The 21780-nt window shown below is 41.5% G+C and overlaps 1 protein-coding gene across 1 annotated transcript in view; it reads right to left on the reverse strand.

Annotated features, from left to right (window-relative positions):
• LOC126355012 (transmembrane protein 272-like) overlaps positions 1 to 18952 on the reverse strand; it is a 56955-nt gene extending 38003 nt beyond the window's left edge. The window contains exons 1-2 of the mRNA XM_050005152.1: positions 18737 to 18952; positions 18358 to 18532 (exon numbers count right to left, since the gene is read on the reverse strand). Coding sequence (XP_049861109.1) covers positions 18358 to 18532; positions 18737 to 18781 — 220 coding nt within the window. The 5' untranslated portion in view covers positions 18782 to 18952. The remainder of the gene's footprint in view (positions 1 to 18357; positions 18533 to 18736) is intronic.
• Positions 18953 to 21780: the final 2828 nt, after the last annotated feature.

Below are 21780 nucleotides of genomic sequence, written 5' to 3' on the forward strand. Positions count from 1 at the left end.
GGGGGGTGAAGGGCCCCAATTTAATCTTTGTACCACTGAAGAGGTGAGCAAAATCAGTTTTATTGTCACTGGTGTAGAGAAACAGCTGAATCATTACAAGTGAACAAAGCTCCAGGGCCAGATGGGATAGCTAACAGAAGTGTGAGTTAGCTCCTGTTCTAACTAGAATCTATCAGATCCCTCAAACAAAAAACCATGTTCAGTAGCAGGAAGAAAGCACAGGTAATGCCTCTCTGCAAGAGGGGTAGTAGAAGTGATCCACAAAACTACCATAAAAAATCCTTGACAATGAATAATTGTAGAATCTTGGAACACATTCTGAGCTCTAACATAATGAGGTATATTGAACAGAATGACCTCCTCCATGCCAGTCAGCATAGATTCCAAAAACATCAATCAAGTGAAACCCAACTCACACTTTTCTAACATGACACACTGAAATCTTTGGATTAAAGCAGTCAAGTAGATGCAATATTTCTTGATTTCCTAAAAGCATTTGATTCAGTACCACACCTACACTTAATGTCAAAGTACATTCGTATGGGGTATTAAGTGAAATTTGTAACTACTGAGGATATTTTGGTAGGGAGGATACAGCATGTTACCTAGGATGGAGTCATCATCAGATGAAGTAACTTCGGGTGTGCCCCAGGGAAGTGTGTTGATCATTGCTGTTTATGTTATATATTAAGGGCCTTGTGAACAATATTAACAGTAACCTCAGACTTTTTGGAGATGACACAGTTATCTATAATGAAGGACTGTCTGAAAGGAGCTGCATAAATACTAAGTCAGATCTTGATAAGATTTCATAGTGGTGCAAAGATTGACGACTTGCTTTAAATGATCAAGAATGTAAAATTCTGAACTTCACAAAATGAAAACAGCATCCAATGACTGTAATATCACAGTCACAGCTGGAATTTGCCAACTCGCCCAAATACCTGGATGTAATACTTTGTAGGGATATAAAATGCAATGATCACATAGGCTCAGTTGTGGGTAAAGCACTTGGGACAGTTTGGTTTATTGATAGAATACTGAGGAAGTGCAATCAGCCTACAAAAGAGATTGCTTACAACTCTCATGTGTGACCCAATCTAGAATATTGCTCAAGTGTGTGGGAATATCAACAATGTAGGAAATGACCGATTGCTACTTACCTTCTTTGCAGTAAGTAGTAATTGCTTTTCCCTACATTGTTCATATACCTACCTGCAGTTTCAAGTGTTGGGAAGAACAGTTTAGGGAATTATGAGGACCCAGGACCTCATCCCCAGGTGGCCGACCAACAGGAGGCCGGTCCCCTGCAGAATGTACGTCTACACTCTTCAAGACAAAAGTATAAGGAGTAGTGAAAAAGCATCTCTTGCGAGTAGGTCTGAGCCAAACCCACGATGGACCAAAGTGTTGAGAAACTGCTTCTCTGACGGAAGTTCCAAGAGCAACAAAATTTCATCATGGCAGCTAATGGCGATGGCAAGATGACTGAAATCAAAACTAAAAGATGAAACACACCTAGACTGACGACAATAACGATGACAAGTACACTCAGTCCTATCAATCATCCAAAGCAGAAACAAGTGAAGATGAAGAAATTGAACAGGATGGTGAGGAAGGTGAATTTCAAACCCTCCCGCCAAGGAAAACCATCAAGAGAAAAAATTCTGGTGATGACAGTGCACCAAACAACCAATTTAGGACTGCAGAGTAAACTGATTTGAACCACTCGCTAGAGCTGCATAACAGATCTCTGCAACCAGCACAGCTGAGGTAACATACCAACCTAACACATCAACCAAACCCCCATAAACAACAATGAGTATCCCACTGATCACAATACAATATCCAGGACCCTACCTGACATTAAATGCCACATTAAAAAAGCATTTGGATGGGCCAATCAAAGGAATCCACAAGGAAAAATCTATGAAGTACCACTTCGAGACCACCAAAGATCAGTAGACTACCCTGGACTACTCCACACACAACAACATAACTTCATAAATCAACCACAGAATGGGCATCACCCAAAGGTGGTCATAAATGGCCTCCATGAAGCAGCGACAGAGAATGAAGTAGAGGAAGACCTCAGACTGCTGAACTTCCAGCCTCGAGGCTTACACCAGTACAAAACTAGGAACTCCTAAACAAAGGAGCTACACTGACATGGATGTATTCTATGTTACTCTACAGAAGAAACCAGAAAATGAGGCTATCTACTATGTCAGATACACATTGACAACAAGGTGACTTGAGTCGTATAAACACCAAGACGTTTGACCACAGTACAAGAAATGCCTGGGATTTTTCCACACTGCAAACTACTGCAAAATGCCAACCAGGTGTGTGCGATGTGGAGGTGACCACAGAGCAAGGGACTGCAAGCATCCATTAAATGCCCCCCCCCCCCTCAACTGTGTTAACTGCAACCAGGACAGCCACCCAGCATCATTTAGGGGGTGCAAAGAGTTTCAGAAGGCCATCAGGGCAAAGCACACATAAAAGCCCCATACGACAGCACTAACAGCCAGAACAGTCCAACCAGGTATGAAGAGGACCATAATGCCCACGCCAGCAAAAGCACTTCAAATAGGAAGACATACCTGGGCTGACACCTGACAAAACAATGCCACCACCTCCAGAAACCAACCACAACAACCGATGAATACCAACCAACAAAACAGCAGGCTGCCAACCATCAACATCTTCAATCAAATCAAAACCATATAGGAGCACTTCCAGTGGACCAACATCATCTCCACTGTCACCTGATATGTTTACAACTTCACAAATGCCCCACACCTCATGTCCCAAGTCATGTCAATCATCAGGGGAGTGATGAATTTCTTTGGCACTTCTCTTGGATATGAGGTCCTCAATAAGAACAAACCTCTGATTTTGCAACTTCAATGTTGCAGGGCTGAAGAACAAAAAGGACACCATCAATGAATTTGTGGAAAACCTAAAAACAGATGTACTAATCGTGGCAGAAACTAGCCTACACCCCACTGAGATGTCCAATTCATGAAACAGTATATGCTACAGCATGGACTGTGCCATTTAACGGGCAGGAGGATCGGCCATCTTCTTACGGCCCCACATCATGCACAATCCCGAAGCTACATGGCCACAAAAGTCAGCACAGAAATGGTGAAAGGCAAAGTCACCCTGTTAGCGGCATACCTAAGCCCAAGCGCGGTCAAATGAAAATGACCTCTTACAAATGTTCAACAACCGTGAATGTATGTTACTCAGTGGGGGCCTTAATGCAAAAAACGCAGCATGTGACTCACGTCAAAACAATGCTCAAGGAAATCACCTACATGACCTGAAAGGTACCCTGACTGTAGTAATAATGGCCCCAAAAATATAACATACATCCCATTCAAGTGCTTCATGGTGTGGGTTCCTGTAGTCATGTCCTAGTTCATGAACCACGGGAAACATATGAGTGGCCAAGTAAGTGGTCCCAACAGTCGAGATACCAGTTACTTTGGAATAAGGCTGGGCATCTCTGACATATTCTAAGTCGTAGCCACCTTTGTGTTCATATGGCAAAGACTACCAAATCCACCGGTTAGTAACTCAGCTGTTAGGAGTAAAACCCAACGGGACTCAGGGCAAGTAATGCTAGCAAACCTGCTTCCCTGGTACTTTACATATGATGCTGGCAACAATCAGAGCAAAATGCCTCGGACCTATGGAGGTGATGGAGTCCCACCTCTAACTGACAAACCAGGGACTCCTAAGATACGACTTGGCAAACAAATGGTAATGAGAGAGGAAGCTATTAATATCAATGGGGGCTACTCTGGGAAGAAAGTAGAGCTGGCAGAGGCTGCAAGTAAGATGGGGCTGGACATTTTAGCTGTTAGTGACATTCGGGTAAGGGGTGAGAAAGAAGAGGAAGTGGGAGAATACAAGGTCTACCTGTCAGGAGTCAAAGCAGGAATAGCACAATGGGGTGTAGGTTGCAATAAGGTATATAAACGAATGACTGATATGGATAGATTTGACAGTGTCTAGCAAGAAAACTAGGATTGCATCAGTATATTCGCATTGTGAAGGGACACATCAAGATAAGATGGGTAGTTTCTCTGAGGCACTCAGTGATGTAGTTGTTAGAGTAAAGGACAAGGACAGTGTTCTGCTCATGGGTGATTTTAACGCAAGGATTGGAAATCGAACAGAAGGGTATGAAAAGGTTATGGGTAAATTTGGAGAGGATGTGGAGGCCAACAGGAACGGGAAACAACTCTTGGATTTCTGTGCCAGTATGGGCTTAGTAATCACAAACTCCTTTTTTAACATAAGAACATTCACCGGTATACTTGGGAAGGCAGGGGAACCAGATCTGTCATTGACTATATAATAGCAGATCAGGAATTCAGGAAGGCTGTGAGGGACACACGTGTATTCAGGGGATTCTTTTATGACACTGATCATTATTTAATCTGCAGTGAAATTGGGATTGTGAGGCCGAAAGTGCAGGAGGTCAGGTCCATATGTAGGAGGATAAGAGTGGAGAAGCTTCAGCATAAGGAAATCAGGCACAAGTACACAACAACGATCTCAGAAAGGTACCAGTCAGTTGAATGTAGTCAATTACAGTCACTGAAAAAGGAATGGACAAGGTATAGGGGCGCGGTACTAGAAGTGGCTAAAGAATGTCTTGGAACATTAGGGTATAAAAGTAGGATGAAGCAAACAGCTTGGTGGAATGACAGTCAAGGCAACCTGTAAAAGGAAAAAGAAGGCGTATCAAAAATGGCTACATACTAGAACTCAGGTAGACAGAGAAAGTTATGTTGAAGAAAGAAACAAAGCCAAACAGATAATTGCAGCATCCAAGAAGAAATCTTGGGAAGACTTTGGAAACAGGTTGGAGACTATGGGTCAAGCTGCTGGAACATCATTCTGGAGTGTAATTAGCAGTCTTCAAAAGGGAGGTAAGAAGGAAATGACAAGTATTTTGGACAGATCAGGAAAACTGCTGGTGAATCCTGTGGATGCCTTGGGCAGATGGAGGGAATATTTTGAAGAGTTGCTCAATGTAGGTGAAAATACGATCAGTAATGTTTCAGATTTCGAGGTAGAATGGGATAGGAATGATGATGGAAATAGGATCACATTTGAGGAAGTGGAGAAAATGGTCAATAGATTGCAGTGCAATAAAGCAGCTGGGGTGGATGAAATTAAGTCGGAACTCATCAAATACAGCGGAATGTCAGGTCTTAAATGGCTACACAGGATAATTGAATTGGCCTGGGAGTCCGGACAGGTTCCATCAGACTGGACAAAAGCAGTAATCACACCAATATTTAAACATGGAAACAGAAAAGATTGTAACAACTACAGAGGTATCTCTTTAATCAGCGTGGTGGATAAAATCTTCTCAGGTTTTGTTGAAAGGAAAGTGCGAGTATTAGTTGAGGACCAATTGGATGAAAAACAGTGCGGGTTTAGGCCTCTTAGAGGTTGTCAGGACCAGATCTTTAGCTTACGGCAAATAATGGAGAAGTGTTATGAGTGGAACAGGGAATTGTATCTATGCTTTATAGATCTAGAAAAGGCATATGACCGGGTTCCTAGGAGGAAGTTATTGTCTGTTCTACGAGATTATGGAATAGGAGGCAAACTTTTACAAGCAATTAAAGGTCTTTACATGGATAGTCAGGCAGCAGTTAGAGTTGACGGTAAATGGTTCAGAGTAGTTTCAGGGGTAAGACAAGGCTGCAACCTGTCTCCACAGTTGTTCATATTATTTATGGATCATATGTTGAAAACTATAGACTGGCTGGGTGAGATTAAGATATGTGAACACAAAATAAGCAGTCTTGCATATGCGGATGACTTAGTTGTGATGGCAGATTCGATTGAAAGTTTGCAAAGTAATATTTCAGAGCTAGATCAGAAATGTAAGGACTATGGTATGAAGATTAGCATTTCCAAAACTAAAGTAATGTCAGTGGGAAAGAAATACAAAAGGATTGAGTGCCAAATAGGAGGAACAAAGTTAGAACAGGTGGACGGTTTCAAGTACTTAGGACGCATATTCTCACAGGATAGCAACATAGTGAAAGAACTGGAAGCGAGGTGTAGCAAAGCTAATGCAGTGAGCGCTCAGCTACAGTCTACTCTCTTCTGCGAGAAGAAAGTCAGTACCAATCTTTCGATCAACTTTGTTGTATGGGAGCGAAAGCTGGGTGGATTCAGGTTACCTCATCAACAACGTTGAGGTTATGGATATGAAAGTAGCTAGGATGATTGCAGGTACTAGTAGACAAGGTTACCCAAGAGACTCATGGGTTCAGCAGTAGAGGATAGGAGGAGTCGGGGCAGACCAAGGAGAAGGAACCTGGATTCGGTTAAGAATGATTTTGAAGTAATAGGTTTAACATCAGAAGAGGCACCAATGTTAGCGCTGAAAAGGGGATCATGGAGGAATTTTATAAGGGGGGCTATGCTCCAGACTGAACGCTGAAAGGCATAATCAGTCTTAAGTGATGATTATGATGATGATATTCTATTCAATCACCAACACCAACCCCAGATGAACTAGACATTTTCATATAAAAAATCTGGACCCAGACCTCCACCTAAGAACACTTAGCAAATTAACTTCCAATCATCTCCCAATATCTGGATATATCAGCAATTCAACCAAGTCACCACGACTGCGCCACACCACAAGCATGACTGGGAGAAAATCTAAAGGTGGCTTAACAACAACATCTGCCCAAACATAAGACCTCAGTAATCATGAACAAATCGAGGAAGCCATAGGATCATTGACAGACAAATAAAATCCACCCACAAGTGTGCATCCATGAAGGTGACGTTTCAAGACTCCAATTTCTACACGCTTCCACTCGTAATCCGGGATCTGAAGTTCTTAAAAAATCAGAGCACGACACAGATAGCTTCAAACTCATAACACAAAGCACAGAAGAGAAATGAATAGACTAACCAGAGAAATCCACCACTGACTCCAGGAATGGAACGCAGAAGTATGGGCAGACTGAATGACTGAACACGAGCTCACAAATAGAGAGAGTGGAAACTAATTAAAAACTTCAGAGGTTCCAAACAAAGAAAATCGGCACACAGGGGCCACTGTCACATTGCCGTCCTGGGGAGGTATCAATCAATGTGCGATTGGCTGACATCTTCTAACAGCCATCTCTTCTCTATCATTCCCGACTGGCGTGCCAGCATTTGACTTTACACTATAACACTAGGAATACTCTACAAATCTCTCCCATCCCCTATGTATTGCTCACACAGGGATCTCGAGAACAAGACTAGACTAATTATGGCACATACGGAGGCAGTCAAATCACTCTTCCCATGCTGCATGTGCAAATGGAACAGGATGAAACCCTAGTGACCATGGCGCATACATACCCTCAACCACCCAGTTCGCAGTGATTTGCAGAGTATGGATTTAGATGTAGAAAAGGTGGGCATACTGGGTGATTGTCAGAGTAAGTGAATAGATTTATTTGGGTGACAGGTTTTGGAATAGATAATGTTTTGAGGAAATTTTAGATTCCATGTGACACTTGGGGGCAGGATCATATGAAGCAGACATGTTGAAAAGCAGACAGAAACCCTATTTCACTTACTCACAGTATTCTTGACCAGAAAGGTAGAATTACAGTTAGCAGGAAGAATAAGATCAGAATATGGTGCTAGATCATCAACAGCTGTTTGCGCCACCACTATGAGGTTTGACACTTCAGGGAAGAAAGATGAAGCCAGATTGGAGTTGCAGAATTTCTGGAAGGCCACCATGCCTCTGAAAGAGGGATGGAGGGAACGGGAGGGATTGCCTACAAATGTGTAGACTAACTGTTAAGTTGCTTGACTCAAAGAAATGTTACAGAGAGTTTCATTTAGTAAATCACCATTACTGTTGATTTCTTGTACAAATATGTCATTCCTGTTTGAAGCTACCTGTGTGAACAAAGCACTTAATTTCTCTCTCTCTCTCTCTCTCTCTCTCTCTCACACACACACACACACACACACACACACACACACACACACACACACACACTTTCCCATTTCCTGTTCCACTTACAACCAGCATGTGGCATGAACAAAGTTTGCAAGCTTACACGTCAGCTCCAATTTATACAATTTTCCAGTAACAGCAAGTTTTGTGAGCCCCTCTCAGGTGCGCAGACTTGTGTGCGATCTTGCACTGCCATAGAGGAGGAGGAGGAGGAGGAGGAGGAGGAGGAGAAGAAAAAAAAAGAAGAAGTTAGTTTGCATTTCTGTGATGATCAACATGCTGAAGCCATTTCTTCAATTTCCTGAGGGTAGCAAATACATTTGAGAGCTGATCGTTGCGCCGTGATGGAAAACAAATAGAGTAACACTTTCTGCATCCCAGAAGACCGCAGCCATGAGTTTACTGGCTGAGGGCGTGACTTTGAACTTTTTCTTCAGAGGAGAGGTGGCGTGGTGCCGCTGCATGGATTTCTGTTTCATTTCTGGTTCAAAACGATGAACCCACGTTTCATTCCCTCTGACAATGTTTGACAAAACATCATCACAATCAGCCTCTTAATGTGCAAGCAATTCCACACAGATGGTCCTTTGTTGCTCTTTATGATCTTCGGTTAGGTAGCGAGGAAACCAGTGGGCACACACCTTTGAGTACCCCAGGTGGTGGATGACTGTCAGTGCAGGAGTCACTGCTGTGTATTGCTAGCCGGCACACAGGAGATTGGACATGTTTGCACGTCCTTGTTGTGTTGTTGACAGTCACTTCACCCAACAAATCTCCGTGCTCTTGTTCACTGCTAGGTCACTGCAGTCATTCTCCTTGTGCCTACAAGTACCTGTGATGCTCTGTTTTTTTACCAAAAGAAACTTAATGAAAGTCTCTACTTGGAATGCACCTCTGTTACAGGTGCTATTTTGAAGGCTATGTATAGCACTGCCACCTACTGGAACTTCACAAAATGATAGCAACTGAAGTGGGAATAATCCACAATGTCCCACAACAAATTCCGCAGTTTTTCAACTGAAACTGACTGAGAAAATATGTATGTGTCACGTTGCTTATTGAACATCCCTCATAAAATGTTCTGTATGGAATGTTGTCCTGTTTGGTGCTGAAATGTGGACACTAAGGAAGAAAGACAGAGAAAAGCTGGAGGTGTCACGTGGACATGGCAACGTATGGTACAAATAAGCTGGATGAATAGAGTGAAAAATGAAGGGATACTGAGAATATTGAGAGAGCAAAGACAATTACTGAGTGTAACAAAAGAAAGAAAAACTAGATTGCACATACATTTAGAAGGAAAGAGATACTTATTAAACAGTCTTAGGTGGGTATGTGGAAGGGAATAGGAGGCAACAGAGGAAGGGATCCTGGATGATGTAATGGAAGTCAGCACATATGGCAACATTAAGAATGAAGCAATGGATTGCAGGATATGGAGAGACAAAAGACTTGATAATACATCTGAAAGTTGATGGTGACAATTTCTTACTGTGGTATCTTCTGTAAGATGCATTGGGTGTTCTGAAGTTGGCCCTATTAAGAGTTTGAGACCAGCTCAGAGCTGCCAACCATGACAGGACTTTGAGCAAATGCCTCCAGAAAGCTTCACAGTGCCACTGCCATCAGTACTATTTACATTCTGCTGACAGTTCCTTAGTGGTTGCGGTAGTCTGTGTTCAGAAGTGTTAGCCACAATCTACAAAGCCTCCTACAGACAAAGTATCACAACATGTTACTGGGCAAGGAGATTTAGTACTTTGGACTTTGTGTATTTTGTCTAGTTTTCTGTCATTCAATAACTGCACAACTTGCACATGGGCTAACTTTTAAACCTCAAAGTTACATGTTTACCAATGAAGATATTAACTAATGATTGTGCCACAGCTGTTTCTTGTTTTAGGGGAGAGTTTCCCTACTCAATAATATGTGATACAGCACTTATACAACCAGTTTTACTGGGTCATACCACTTTAGGTTGAGAAGAATACATATTCTTAGATATTTCATGCATGATATTGCTTCAAATGATTCTACAGCATACAGTTGGTCCTAATGATCCAGCCAGATGCCACACAACATAGTCCTGCAGGTTGCCACTTATCAGACACCTGCAGCTGATGCAGCTCCATTTCACTGTGACATCCAATGTAGTAAGGAGGGCACCACGATCACCGGTCATGGCTGTCACTAGCTTGCATCCACGGCCACGTGAGTCTGGCCAACTACACATACACAGGGTAACCTTTATAAGACCACCGTCTGCAACTCCTGATCAATGCGAAACCGACCTCACAGTACAGCATATCACAGTCCTGACAACAGGGCAACCACTGACTGACAGCAACATATTCCAACCTTGCCTGCTGCAATGCTACCAACTGTGACAGACAGATTCTCTTGCAGACTCGCAGAAATGTTATGTTTGGGTGACACTTCTTTTAATAGATGTGGACGATCTTTAAGTTCATTTCACTGAGAAACTATTTCTGGTGCTCATGTTGCTGCGTGCTTCTGGTAGAAATAAACAAATCTATATTGCACAATACATTACATTAATGTATTTGAGGGCCAACTGAAAGTCCTGCACAAAGCACCTATTCCCTGCATGTCTTTCAGAATCTCACTATGTTTTTGTGGTGTTGTGATTTTACATATAAATGGCCTCAAAATGCATTTGATATTTTCCACCATGTTATTTACATGCATCATGAAGATTAATTGTCTTTTAATGCTTAAGAATAAGAACAAAGTTACTTTTACTTCTGATGCTTCTAACCTGTTGAGAGTAACATGTTAACATGCTAGGACTCCTGAAATCCCTCACATAGTTGGTTCAAAATTCGGTAAACTGATTTTTTGTTCCTAGGCAACAAGGTGGAAATGTACTATTTGTTCACAATGTCCTGAATGAGGGCTCCCTAATTCTGGACTGGCTGTAGCCTGTTTAATTTTGTCAGCTTGGGGCCACGAGTGTCTTTGTGTCCGACCACTTCCAAACTAGCTATCAACACAGTACCCATGTGTATCATAGCTGTTACAAAGTAACTGTTGTGCTCATGCCAAACCAGTTAATACCTGTGCAATGGCAGTACTGCATTATGAAATGCAGCTTGTTGCTCACACATCGCCTCTCCATCTTTGGCTGTCAATATGCTGGAAGACAGTGGGTGGAGATTACTTCCTCCATCCCCCCCCCCCCCCCCCTGAAAACTCATTCAGGACATTGTGAACAAACTGTACCTGAGGCATCATCATCATCATAATCATCATCATCATCATTTAAGACTGATTATGCCTTTCAGCATTCAGTCTGGAGCATAGCCCCCTTATAAAATTCCTCCACGATCCCCTATTCAGTGCTAACATTGGTGCCTCTTTTGATGTTAAACCTATTACTTCAAAATCATTCTTAACTGGATCCAGGTACCTTCTCCTTGGTCTGCCCCGACTCCTCCTATCCTCTACTGCTGAACCCATGAGTCTCTTGGGTAACCTTGCTTCTCCCATACATGTAACATGACCCCACCATCTAAGCCTGTTCACCCTGACTGCTACATCTATAGAGTTCACTCCCAGTTTTTTTTTATTTTTTTTTATTTCCTCATTGTGGACACCCTCCTGCCAGTGTTCCCATCTACTAGTACCTGCAATCATCCTACCTACTTTCATATCCATAACCTCAACCTTGTTGATAAGGTAACCTGAATCCACCCAGCTTTCGCTCCCATACAACAAAGTTGATCGAAAGATTGGTACTGACTTTCTTCTCGCAGAAGAGAGTAGACTGTAGCTGAGCGCTCACTGCATTAGCTTTGCTACACCTCGCTTCCAGTTCTTTCACTATGTTGCTATCCTGTGAGAATATGCGTCCTAAGTACTTGAAACCGTCCACCTGTTCTAACTTTGTTCCTCCTATTTGGCACTCAATCCTTTTGTATTTCTTTCCCACTGACATTACTTTAGTTTTGGAAATGCTAATCTTCATACCATAGTCCTTACATTTCTGATCTAGCTCTGAAATATTACTTTGCAAACTTTCAATCGAATCTGCCATCACAACTAAGTCATCCGCATATGCAAGACTGCTTATTTTGTGTTCACATATCTTAATCTCACCCAGCCAGTCTATAGTTTTCAACATATGATCCATAAATAATATGAACAACTGTGGAGACAGGTTGCAGCCTTGTCTTACCCCTGAAACTACTCTGAACCATTTACCGTCAACTCTAACTGCTGCCTGACTATCCATGTAAAGACCTTTAATTGCTTGTAAAAGTTTGCCTCCTATTCCATAATCTCGTAGAACAGACAATAACTTCCTCCTAGGAACCCGGTCATATGCCTTTTCTAGATCTATAAAGCATAGATACAATTCCCTGTTCCACTCATAACACTTCTCCATTATTTGCCGTAAGCTAAAGATCTGGTCCTGACAACCTCTAAGAGGCCTAAACCCGCACTGTTTTTCATCCAATTGGTCCTCAACTAATACTCGCACTTTCCTTTCAACAAAACCTGAGAAGATTTTATCCACCACGCTGATTAAAGAGATACCTCTGTAGTTGTTACAATCTTTTCTGTTTCCATGTTTAAATATTGGTGTGATTACTGCTTTTGTCCAGTCTGATGGAACCTGTCCGGACTCCCAGGCCAATTCAATTATCCTGTGTAGCCATTTAAGACCTGACATTCCGCTGTATTTGATGAGTTCCGACTTAATTTCATCCACCCCAGCTGCTTTATTGCACTGCAATCTATTGACCATTTTCTCCACTTCCTCAAATGTGATCCTATTTCCATCATCATTCCTATCCCATTCTACCTCGAAATCTGAAACATTACTGATCGTATTTTCACCTACATTGAGCAACTCTTCAAAATATTCCCTCCATCTGCCCAAGGCATCCACAGGATTCACCAGCAGTTTTCCTGATCTGTCCAAAATACTTGTCATTTCCTTCTTACCTCCCTTTTGAAGACTGCTAATTACACTCCAGAATGATGTTCCAGCAGCTTGACCCATAGTCTCCAACCTGTTTCCAAAGTCTTCCCAAGATTTCTTCTTGGATGCTGCAATTATCTGTTTGGCTTTGTTTCTTTCTTCAACATAACTTTCTCTGTCTACCTGAGTTCTAGTATGTAGCCATTTTTGATACGCCTTCTTTTTCCTTTTACAGGTTGCCTTGACTGTCATTCCACCAAGCTGTTTGCTTCATCCTACTTTTATACCCTAATGTTCCAAGACATTCTTTAGCCACTTCTAGTACCGCGCCCCTATACCTTGTCCATTCCTTTTTCAGTGACTGTAATTGACTACATTCAACTGACTGGTACCTTTCTGAGATCGTTGTTGTGTACTTGTGCCTGATTTCCTTATGCTGAAGCTTCTCCACTCTTATCCTCCTACATATGGACCTGACCTCCTGCACTTTCGGCCTCACAATCCCAATTTCACTGCAGATTAAATAATGATCAGTGTCATAAAAGAATCCCCTGAATACACGTGTGTCCCTCACAGCCTTCCTGAATTCCTGATCTGCTATTATATAGTCAATGACAGATCTGGTTCCCCTGCCTTCCCAAGTATACCGGTGAATGTTCTTATGTTAAAAAAGGAGTTTGTGATTACTAAGCCCATACTGGCACAGAAATCCAAGAGTTGTTTCCCGTTCCTGTTGGCCTCCACATCCTCTCCAAATTTACCCATAACCTTTTCATACCCTTCTGTTCGATTTCCAATCCTTGCGTTAAAATCACCCATGAGCAGAACACTGTCCTTGTCCTTTACTCTAACAACTACATCACTGAGTGCCTCAGAGAAACTACCCATCTTATCTTGATGTGTCCCTTCACAATGCGAATATACTGATGCAATCCTAGTTTTCTTGCTAGACACTGTCAAATCTATCCATATCAGTCATTCGTTTATATACCTTATTGCAACTATGCTGGGTTCCATTTCTTTCCTGATGTAAAGCCCTACACCCCATTGTGCTATTCCTGCTTTGACTCCTGACAGGTAGACCTTGTATTCTCCCACTTCCTCTTCTTTCTCACCCCTTACCCGAATGTCACTAACAGCTAAAATGTCCAGCCCCATCTTACTTGCAGCCTCTGCCAGCTCTACTTTCTTCCCAGAGTAGCCCCCATTGATATTAATAGCTTCCCCTCTCATTACCATTTGTTTGCCATGTCTTATCTTAGGAGTCCCTGGTTTGTCAGTTAGAGGTGGGACTCCATCACCTCCATAGGTCCGAGGCATTTTGCTCCTAAGATAAACACTGTATCAAGCTAGGTGCAGTTATGGGTAATGGATACACAGTGTATCCCTCACACACACTAGATATGGCCAGACAAAGGAAACAGACTGTAAAATTATACTACAGCATGCTAAGGGACCTCTACGATCAGACTGATGTAATTCCTACAAGATTAAGAGACATAAAGCAAATAGGAGCAAAGTTAATAAGTCTGAAAAGTAAGGAACTGGAGGGACTTAAGATAAAATCCAAAGCAAAGTCAGTCACTGAAGATGAGACTGCTGCATTGTACCACCTCGTCAGACACGCAAAAAACAGAAGTAGTAGTTTCAGGGATGAACTTCAAATTGATGGTGGTACCATAATCACCACCCAGAAGGAAATAATTAAAGAGATCTCAGTGTACTATGAACATATGTATGTGTCAGGGGAAACAAGCTAAGAAGAATACAATGAGCTCTTTGGTACATATCTTCCACAAAAATCACGAGATGATAATGAGAACATTTCTTTGGACATCACCAAGGAAGATGTATTGGAAATCATGCACAGCTCCCCCGCTAGGAAATCTTCATGACCGGGCGGACTGTCCATTGAATTCTATAAACTATTTTTGACCCCAATAGGAGAAAAGTTCACCAAAATTGTCAATGAAGTCTTACATGGAAAACCAGTGCCTGCAGAGTTCAAACAATGCAAAATTATGTTGATCCCAAAGAACAGAGGCGGCAATAAACAACCTATGGCCGATTTTGATTTTAAATTCAGATTACAAAATTATAGCTCAAGTAACTAATAAGCGCTTTACACCAAGCATGCGCTGACATCATAGGCCAACAGCAAACTTGTGCTTTTAGGAGGACGATTGTAGAAACTGTGGCTTTGTATCACGATGTCATTACACTAATGCAGGCAAGTAACATAATATGTGGACTGCTGTCGTGTAGGGTGAGGAGTGGTGGAGAACAGAAAAGGAAAGGAGCAGCTGGGGGGGGGGGGGGGGGGTGGAGCCTGGTGGGTGCATTGGCAGAGAGTGGCACACAATGTGGGTGATGGGACAAGAGTCAGTAGAGAGAAAGAAAAAAAAGAGAGACAGAGAGAGAGAGAGAGAGAGAGAGAGAGAGAGAGAGAGAGAGAGAGAGAGAGAGAGAGTGAAAATTATTGGGTGGAGGGTGTGGGAATAGTAGGTTATTGTATATTGAGGCAGAGATAATTTTGAGAACAGAGAATGAGTTTTAAGGATAACCCCCATCTCCACTGTTCAGAAAATCTCCACCCAATAGCTTCCCCCCTGTCTTATGTGTGTCTTTCTCTGGCCATGCACCCACGAGTGTTTTCTGTGTATGAGATGTAAACTTGGTAGAGATATCGAATGTGTTTTATTCATCTCATAACCTACACAATTTTAGAGCATATGTCTGATGTACAGGAGACATGTCAAGGTTACAATTTGCTCATTTGAAATTTTGTCACACTTAACAATAATAGTTTGGGAAGAATTTACTTATTCAAAATTTGTCAAACTTACAGTATTTATATCTACTATAACTATCATAAATTTTATTCTATTTGAGGGATCCAGCTCAAAGTATCACTTCGTCCTTCATGAAATCTTCCACAGAGTAGTAGCATCGATCAATTAGAAAATCATATAACTTCCTTTTTAAAATATTTATCTTTTATATTCATTATGTCACACCCTTTTATTGTGTTGTAAATTTTCATGGCTATATCCTGAGGAGTCTGAGCATGCAGTTTTAAGCGATGTGAGGTGAGCATAAATTTTTCTTCAAGTCTTGTGATGTAAGAGTGATCACAATAATTTTTTCTTTAAATAGATCAGCTCAGCTGCATAGGAAAAGAACCTCCTCAAAGATGTATAAAGAGAGGGCAGTTAATATTTTTAGGTAATTAAATAATGGTCGACATGATGCCCTTGTCTGTGCAGTGCACATATTGCGAATGATTCTTTTTGCAACTTTATAATTCGTGAAACGTTTCCCGGGTTCCCCCCCCCCCCCCCCCAAATTATGCCATATTGAATAACAGATTCAAAACAGCTGCAGTATGCTATTTTCCTGGTGTCCATATCGGTGGCACAGGCTAAAATTTCCACTGCAAACGCAAGGCTGTTTAATTTATTTGCTAGATATTTTATATGAGTATGCCAACTTATAGTTCTGTCTAAGTTAATTCTCAGGAACCTTACTGAGTCCAGTTCTTCCATTTTTGATTGTTTTGAGTGATACAGATTTCTTCAGTTTCTGACTGTTTGGTTTTAAAACTCATCATGGGGATTTTTGAAATTTTTAGCCTTAAGCCATTCAGACTGAACCATGTTTCCTAGTTACTTAACGTATTCACGACACTGTGTGCTATATTATCAGAACTTTCATTTTCAATTAGGGCAGAAGTATCATCTGAAAACAAGGTTAAATGAGTATTTATATTGAGAGGCAAGTCATTTACATAGAATAGGAATAAAATTGATACACAGATTGAGCCTTGAGGAAACACCATGTGTGACAGTTTTCCACTGAGATGTAACCTGCTCCATTTGATATGAATACCACCCTTTGTTTCCTTTCCAAGAGATATGATTCAAACCATTTCAAAGAGATACCCCTTATTCCATTCCTGCTGTGTTTGAAAAGCATCATGGCATGGTCTACAGAATCAAGTGTTTTTGTAAGATCACAAAATATTCCTGCGACCTTAGCTTTCCTATCTAGTGATGAAGTAATTTTTTCAATAAACTTATTTATCGCATCTACTGCGTTTTTACCTTGTTGGAAGCCAAATTGGTTATGTGAAATGATATTCTGTGTGATGAAGCTTTGTATCTGTAAAACAGCAATTTTTTGAAATATTTTTGATACGGCAGGGAGCATAGAAATGGGGTAATAAATTCACATAACATCTTTTGATGTAAAGCCAATATTTTCTCAAGTGTGACAAATGTTCTAAAACTCCATGAACCCTTACTTTCACTCCTAAAGTGCTGCTTATCAAAATTATTTTTACACCAAAGTTAAGTTAATAGTGGAAAAACAAATTATGACTTTCCTAATTAATGGCAGCATGCATAACAACAGAAACATTGGCAACAGGTTAATTATGGCTTACTTATGAATAGACTGAGTGTATAATTTTTTTGGAAAATTTTATCGGTATCATTTTAAGGCACCTTCGCCTAATCACACTTAATGTGCATGAGTAAATTCTGTGAAAACACTGTCACATAAACATTCCAAATGGCAACAATTAACTTCAATGAAAAATAACTGCAATATTGCAAATGCGACTGTGTATTGGATCAAGTGAAGAGTCTAATAGCAGATGTTGGTGCATCCCGTAAAAAATGGTAGCATGTGAAGTCATATGTTTACAAACAGAAAGAATGGTACAACAATATTTATTTCTTGTTCACATCAGTTTTTCAAAATGAAACTTGTGGTGGCAGTCTGTCATGTCATAGCCAAAAGTTTTGATTAGTTTGGAAGGCAACCCCTGGGTTGTGACCTTAAATGGCATCAAACACATCCGTTAATTTGTGCTCTCTGTCTCCTATTGTGTTACATAATTCTAGTACAAAATATCATAAACATATTAAATTGCAGTGATGTGGTACTGATGCTATGCCCGTGTGCATTTTCCCAAAAATTACTGTTCCTTACAGATATGTCATCAAAAGCAAGACAGTGTCATAAACAGCAGTGTCATAATTCAGAAGTGAATGGGAAACATTTTTTGACTTACATTAAGGGATAAACGTTTCATCTGTGTCAGATTTCGTTAATTCACATTACTTGCAATGGGCTAAGAACACTGCTTCCTGGGTTTAGGCAAAATATAAAATTAAATGTCAAAGCTGTGAACAAGTTCCCACACCTGTAACATTTTGTTTTACTAATGTTGGAAGACCACTCTGCACGCAGAAAACACCGAGCTGCTGTTAATGGCACCGCCGGCCTCACTTTAATTGCGTAGATAATGCAACAAGAATTAAGTGATTTCTATGATACGCAAGTTGAAGTAACGCCTTGTTGATGTACATCGTACACTTACCATTTGGATCGACAGCTTCTTCATAGGAAGGTGGCGCACTGTTCTCGGGCGTTACATGGCCGAGAACTGATCCAGGAAAACTATGATATGGCGGAGGGCGGCTTGACTGCGACTCTGAGGACTGACAACCAAGAATGGGTTGCGAAGATGTCGCTGGGCTCTGGCCATCTGAATCCTGCCACAATGGAACAAATCAACAAATTGTTCTGATATCTACGAATCATATTACCTCCAATCTCACTCATAATATCGAAAGACTTTTCTCCCCCGACTCCACTGTTGTAGCAACGTAGGCACAGCGTCTCTTAGAATTTCCTGATGAATGAATTGGCAATTGTTTTTTCAACAAGGGCGCATGTAATGTGCAAGTGTAACACACCTGATTCCTATACAAGTTCTCATAGGGTGTTTCCAACTCTGCCATGTTCTGGTCAAAGACCTATAGCAATTCTAGACACTGTTACATTCTTGGAATTACAGTATTTTCATCACGGACACACATGCTCTAACTCACTTTCACATACTACCTATCACTGTAGGCATAGCCAAATGTCAAATTCGAATCGCCGTAAGTCGCATCCTCGATAACAGTACAAGATCGAAAAACACTGACAGCGACTGTAATAATTGCGTCGATCGTTGCACTTGGATGCAAAAGGACTCTTTCGAAGCTTGATTGTAACTGTGTCTTAACCGCGATTAATTTTGCATTTAAGCTTGGTACTGCATTTTCATATGGGTAAAGTGCATAATTATTTTGTGCAGCTGCCTATTCGATCCATGCACCAGCTTTCACTGCAAAAATCAATTTTAAGGCTGTAATCGGGCAGTTCTTCTTTCTCATATGTTCGATAGAATGCGTTCTATGGACTCTGGTAACATCAGAAAACTCTTCCTACTTACATTTATGGGACCATAGAACCGAATGCTCGCCACTTATTTTATTGTAGAACACGATCATAAGACAGATATTTGGTTTGTAGAGTGAATTTTATCTTACACCATTCCTCAGCGAAACGGAAAGGACCGTGACCGTCAAGCGACCTCACCGTTCAGTGCTGGAAGGTTCACATCATAGCCTACTCGCAGTCTTGGACTCGGGCCTACTCTACACCAGCCGGAGTCTTCAATGTGAGAGCACTGCGCAGCTGTCAAACAGACACCCAGACTCGTACAATGGACGTCATGTTGCTTATTTTCGAAAAGCTGATTTACTCAGTAACACAGGCAACTGTACATTAAATATTTGCATAAAGAGCTAATCATTGAATATCATCCTCGTTAAAGATGCACAAATGTAATTTTAACAAGTGTCAAAAATTATGAAACACGAAAACGGTACATTGTGCACAATGCCGGAATCCAGTACCATATATGAGAGGAGAGGGTGTGTCATATGATCCTACATAAAAACAATGCTATGATTAACACACACGCACGAGAACGAATCAGTAATACTATTCTCTTGAAATGAGGAAGAATGGAATTTTGACAGCTGGCGAAAATTATGATGCACGAAAACTAAATACTGTGCAACTGTCAAGTATACTGAAGAATGTATGATATACAAAGCATGTTAAAACACAATTTTTCCATGGCAACAAGTGTAAAAGATGGTGACACATTGCTATTCTGTATTGAAGCACAAAATCGTTTGTGACGTTACTATGCAGTCGTTTAATTCAAAGCAATTTTAGTAGCTGTTTCCTTGGTTTAAACAACAAGACATACTGGTAATGACCTATGTCTTTTTGACAAGCAATACCCTTGTGATGAGCTACTTTGATAGATTCACTCCAGAGGTTTGTACATCCAGAAGTAATTGCTCAAAGGAAAAATCGAAAAAATGTATAAAGCAGGAAAACAGCAGTGTGAACACAACTTCCATTTAAGTAACTATTTTATATGTGTTGTGGTAGGATAAGATTTTGTGTGGTTCAGTTATGAACTGATGTCCTGCTTTATTGCTGCAATTTCTTAATCAGAAAAACCATCATGTAACAACAGAATCATATAAACACATCAAAAAAAGTTTTGCCCACCCAACAACTTCTGAAGATATATGTTCACGGTGAGTATTGTATCACAGACCCAGTCCCTTTGACTGTTCAGAGATGTCACTAAACCTGCCGAAAGATGTAAACAACCATGCATGAACAGCACCTATTAGACGGAGGGGGTCCGACAGCCGACCAGTTCCAGTCAGTCACCATGAAGGAGGTACACGGCTGGTGTTGTCTGTAGTTCAACCACACCTCAATATTGCAATTCGATCGAGTCTGCATTGTTACTTTTTGACAGGAAGAACTCTCAACAAGTGAAGTGTCCATGGAGGAGATACAGAGAGAGACAGGAACTGTCGATGACATGCCTCACTCAGGCTGCCCAAGGGCTACTACTGCAGTGGATGGCTATTACATGTGGATTATGGCTCGGAGGGCCCCTGACAGCAACACCACCATGTTGAATAATGCTTTTTGTGCAGCCACAGGACGTCGTATTACACTCAAAAAGTGTGCAATAGGCTGCATGATGCGCAACTTCACTCATGATGTCCATGGCGAGGTCCATCTTTGCAACCACGACACCATGCAGCATGGTACAGATGGTCCCAACAACAAGCCGAATGTACCACTCAGGACTGACATCACATTCTCTTCACCGATGAGTGTCACATATGCCTACAACCAGACAATCGTCAGAGACGTGTTCGGAGGCAACATGGTCGTTCTGAACGCCTTAGACACTCCGCCCAGCGAGTGCAGCAAGTTGGAGGTTCCCTGCTGTTTTAGGGTGGCATTATTCGGACCGACGTGCGCCGCTGGTGGTCATGGAAGGCGCCGTAATGGCTGTAAGATACGTGAATGCCATCCTCCGACAGATAGTGCATCAATATCGAGAGCATATTGGCGAGACATTTGTCTTCACAGACATGAGTTCGCGCCCCCATCGTGCACATCTTTTGAGTGACCTCCTTGAGGATAACTACATCGCTCGACTTGAGTGGCTTGCATCCTCTCCGTATGTGAACTCTAGTGAACCTTATCGAACATGCCTGGGGTAGATGGAAAAGAGCTGAAAAAATGCTGTTTATGGACGACGTGACCAACCAACCACTCTGAGGGATCTAAGTCGAATCACCGTTGAGGAGTGGGACAATCTGGACCAACAGTGCCTTCATGAACTTGTGGTTAGTATGCCACGACGAATACAGGCATGCATCAATGTAGGAGGATGTGTTACTGGGTATTAGAGGTACTGGTGTGTACAGCAGTCTGCAGACCTCTGAAGGTCTCGCTGAATGGTGGTACAACATGCAATGTGTGGTTTTCATGAGCAATAAAAAGGGCAGAAATGATGTTTACATCGATCTCTATTCCAAATTACTGTACAGGTTCCAGAAATATCAGAACCGAGGTGGTG

This window comes from Schistocerca gregaria, chromosome 3 (assembly GCF_023897955.1).
Source record: "Schistocerca gregaria isolate iqSchGreg1 chromosome 3, iqSchGreg1.2, whole genome shotgun sequence".
NCBI lineage: Eukaryota > Metazoa > Arthropoda > Insecta > Orthoptera > Acrididae > Schistocerca > Schistocerca gregaria.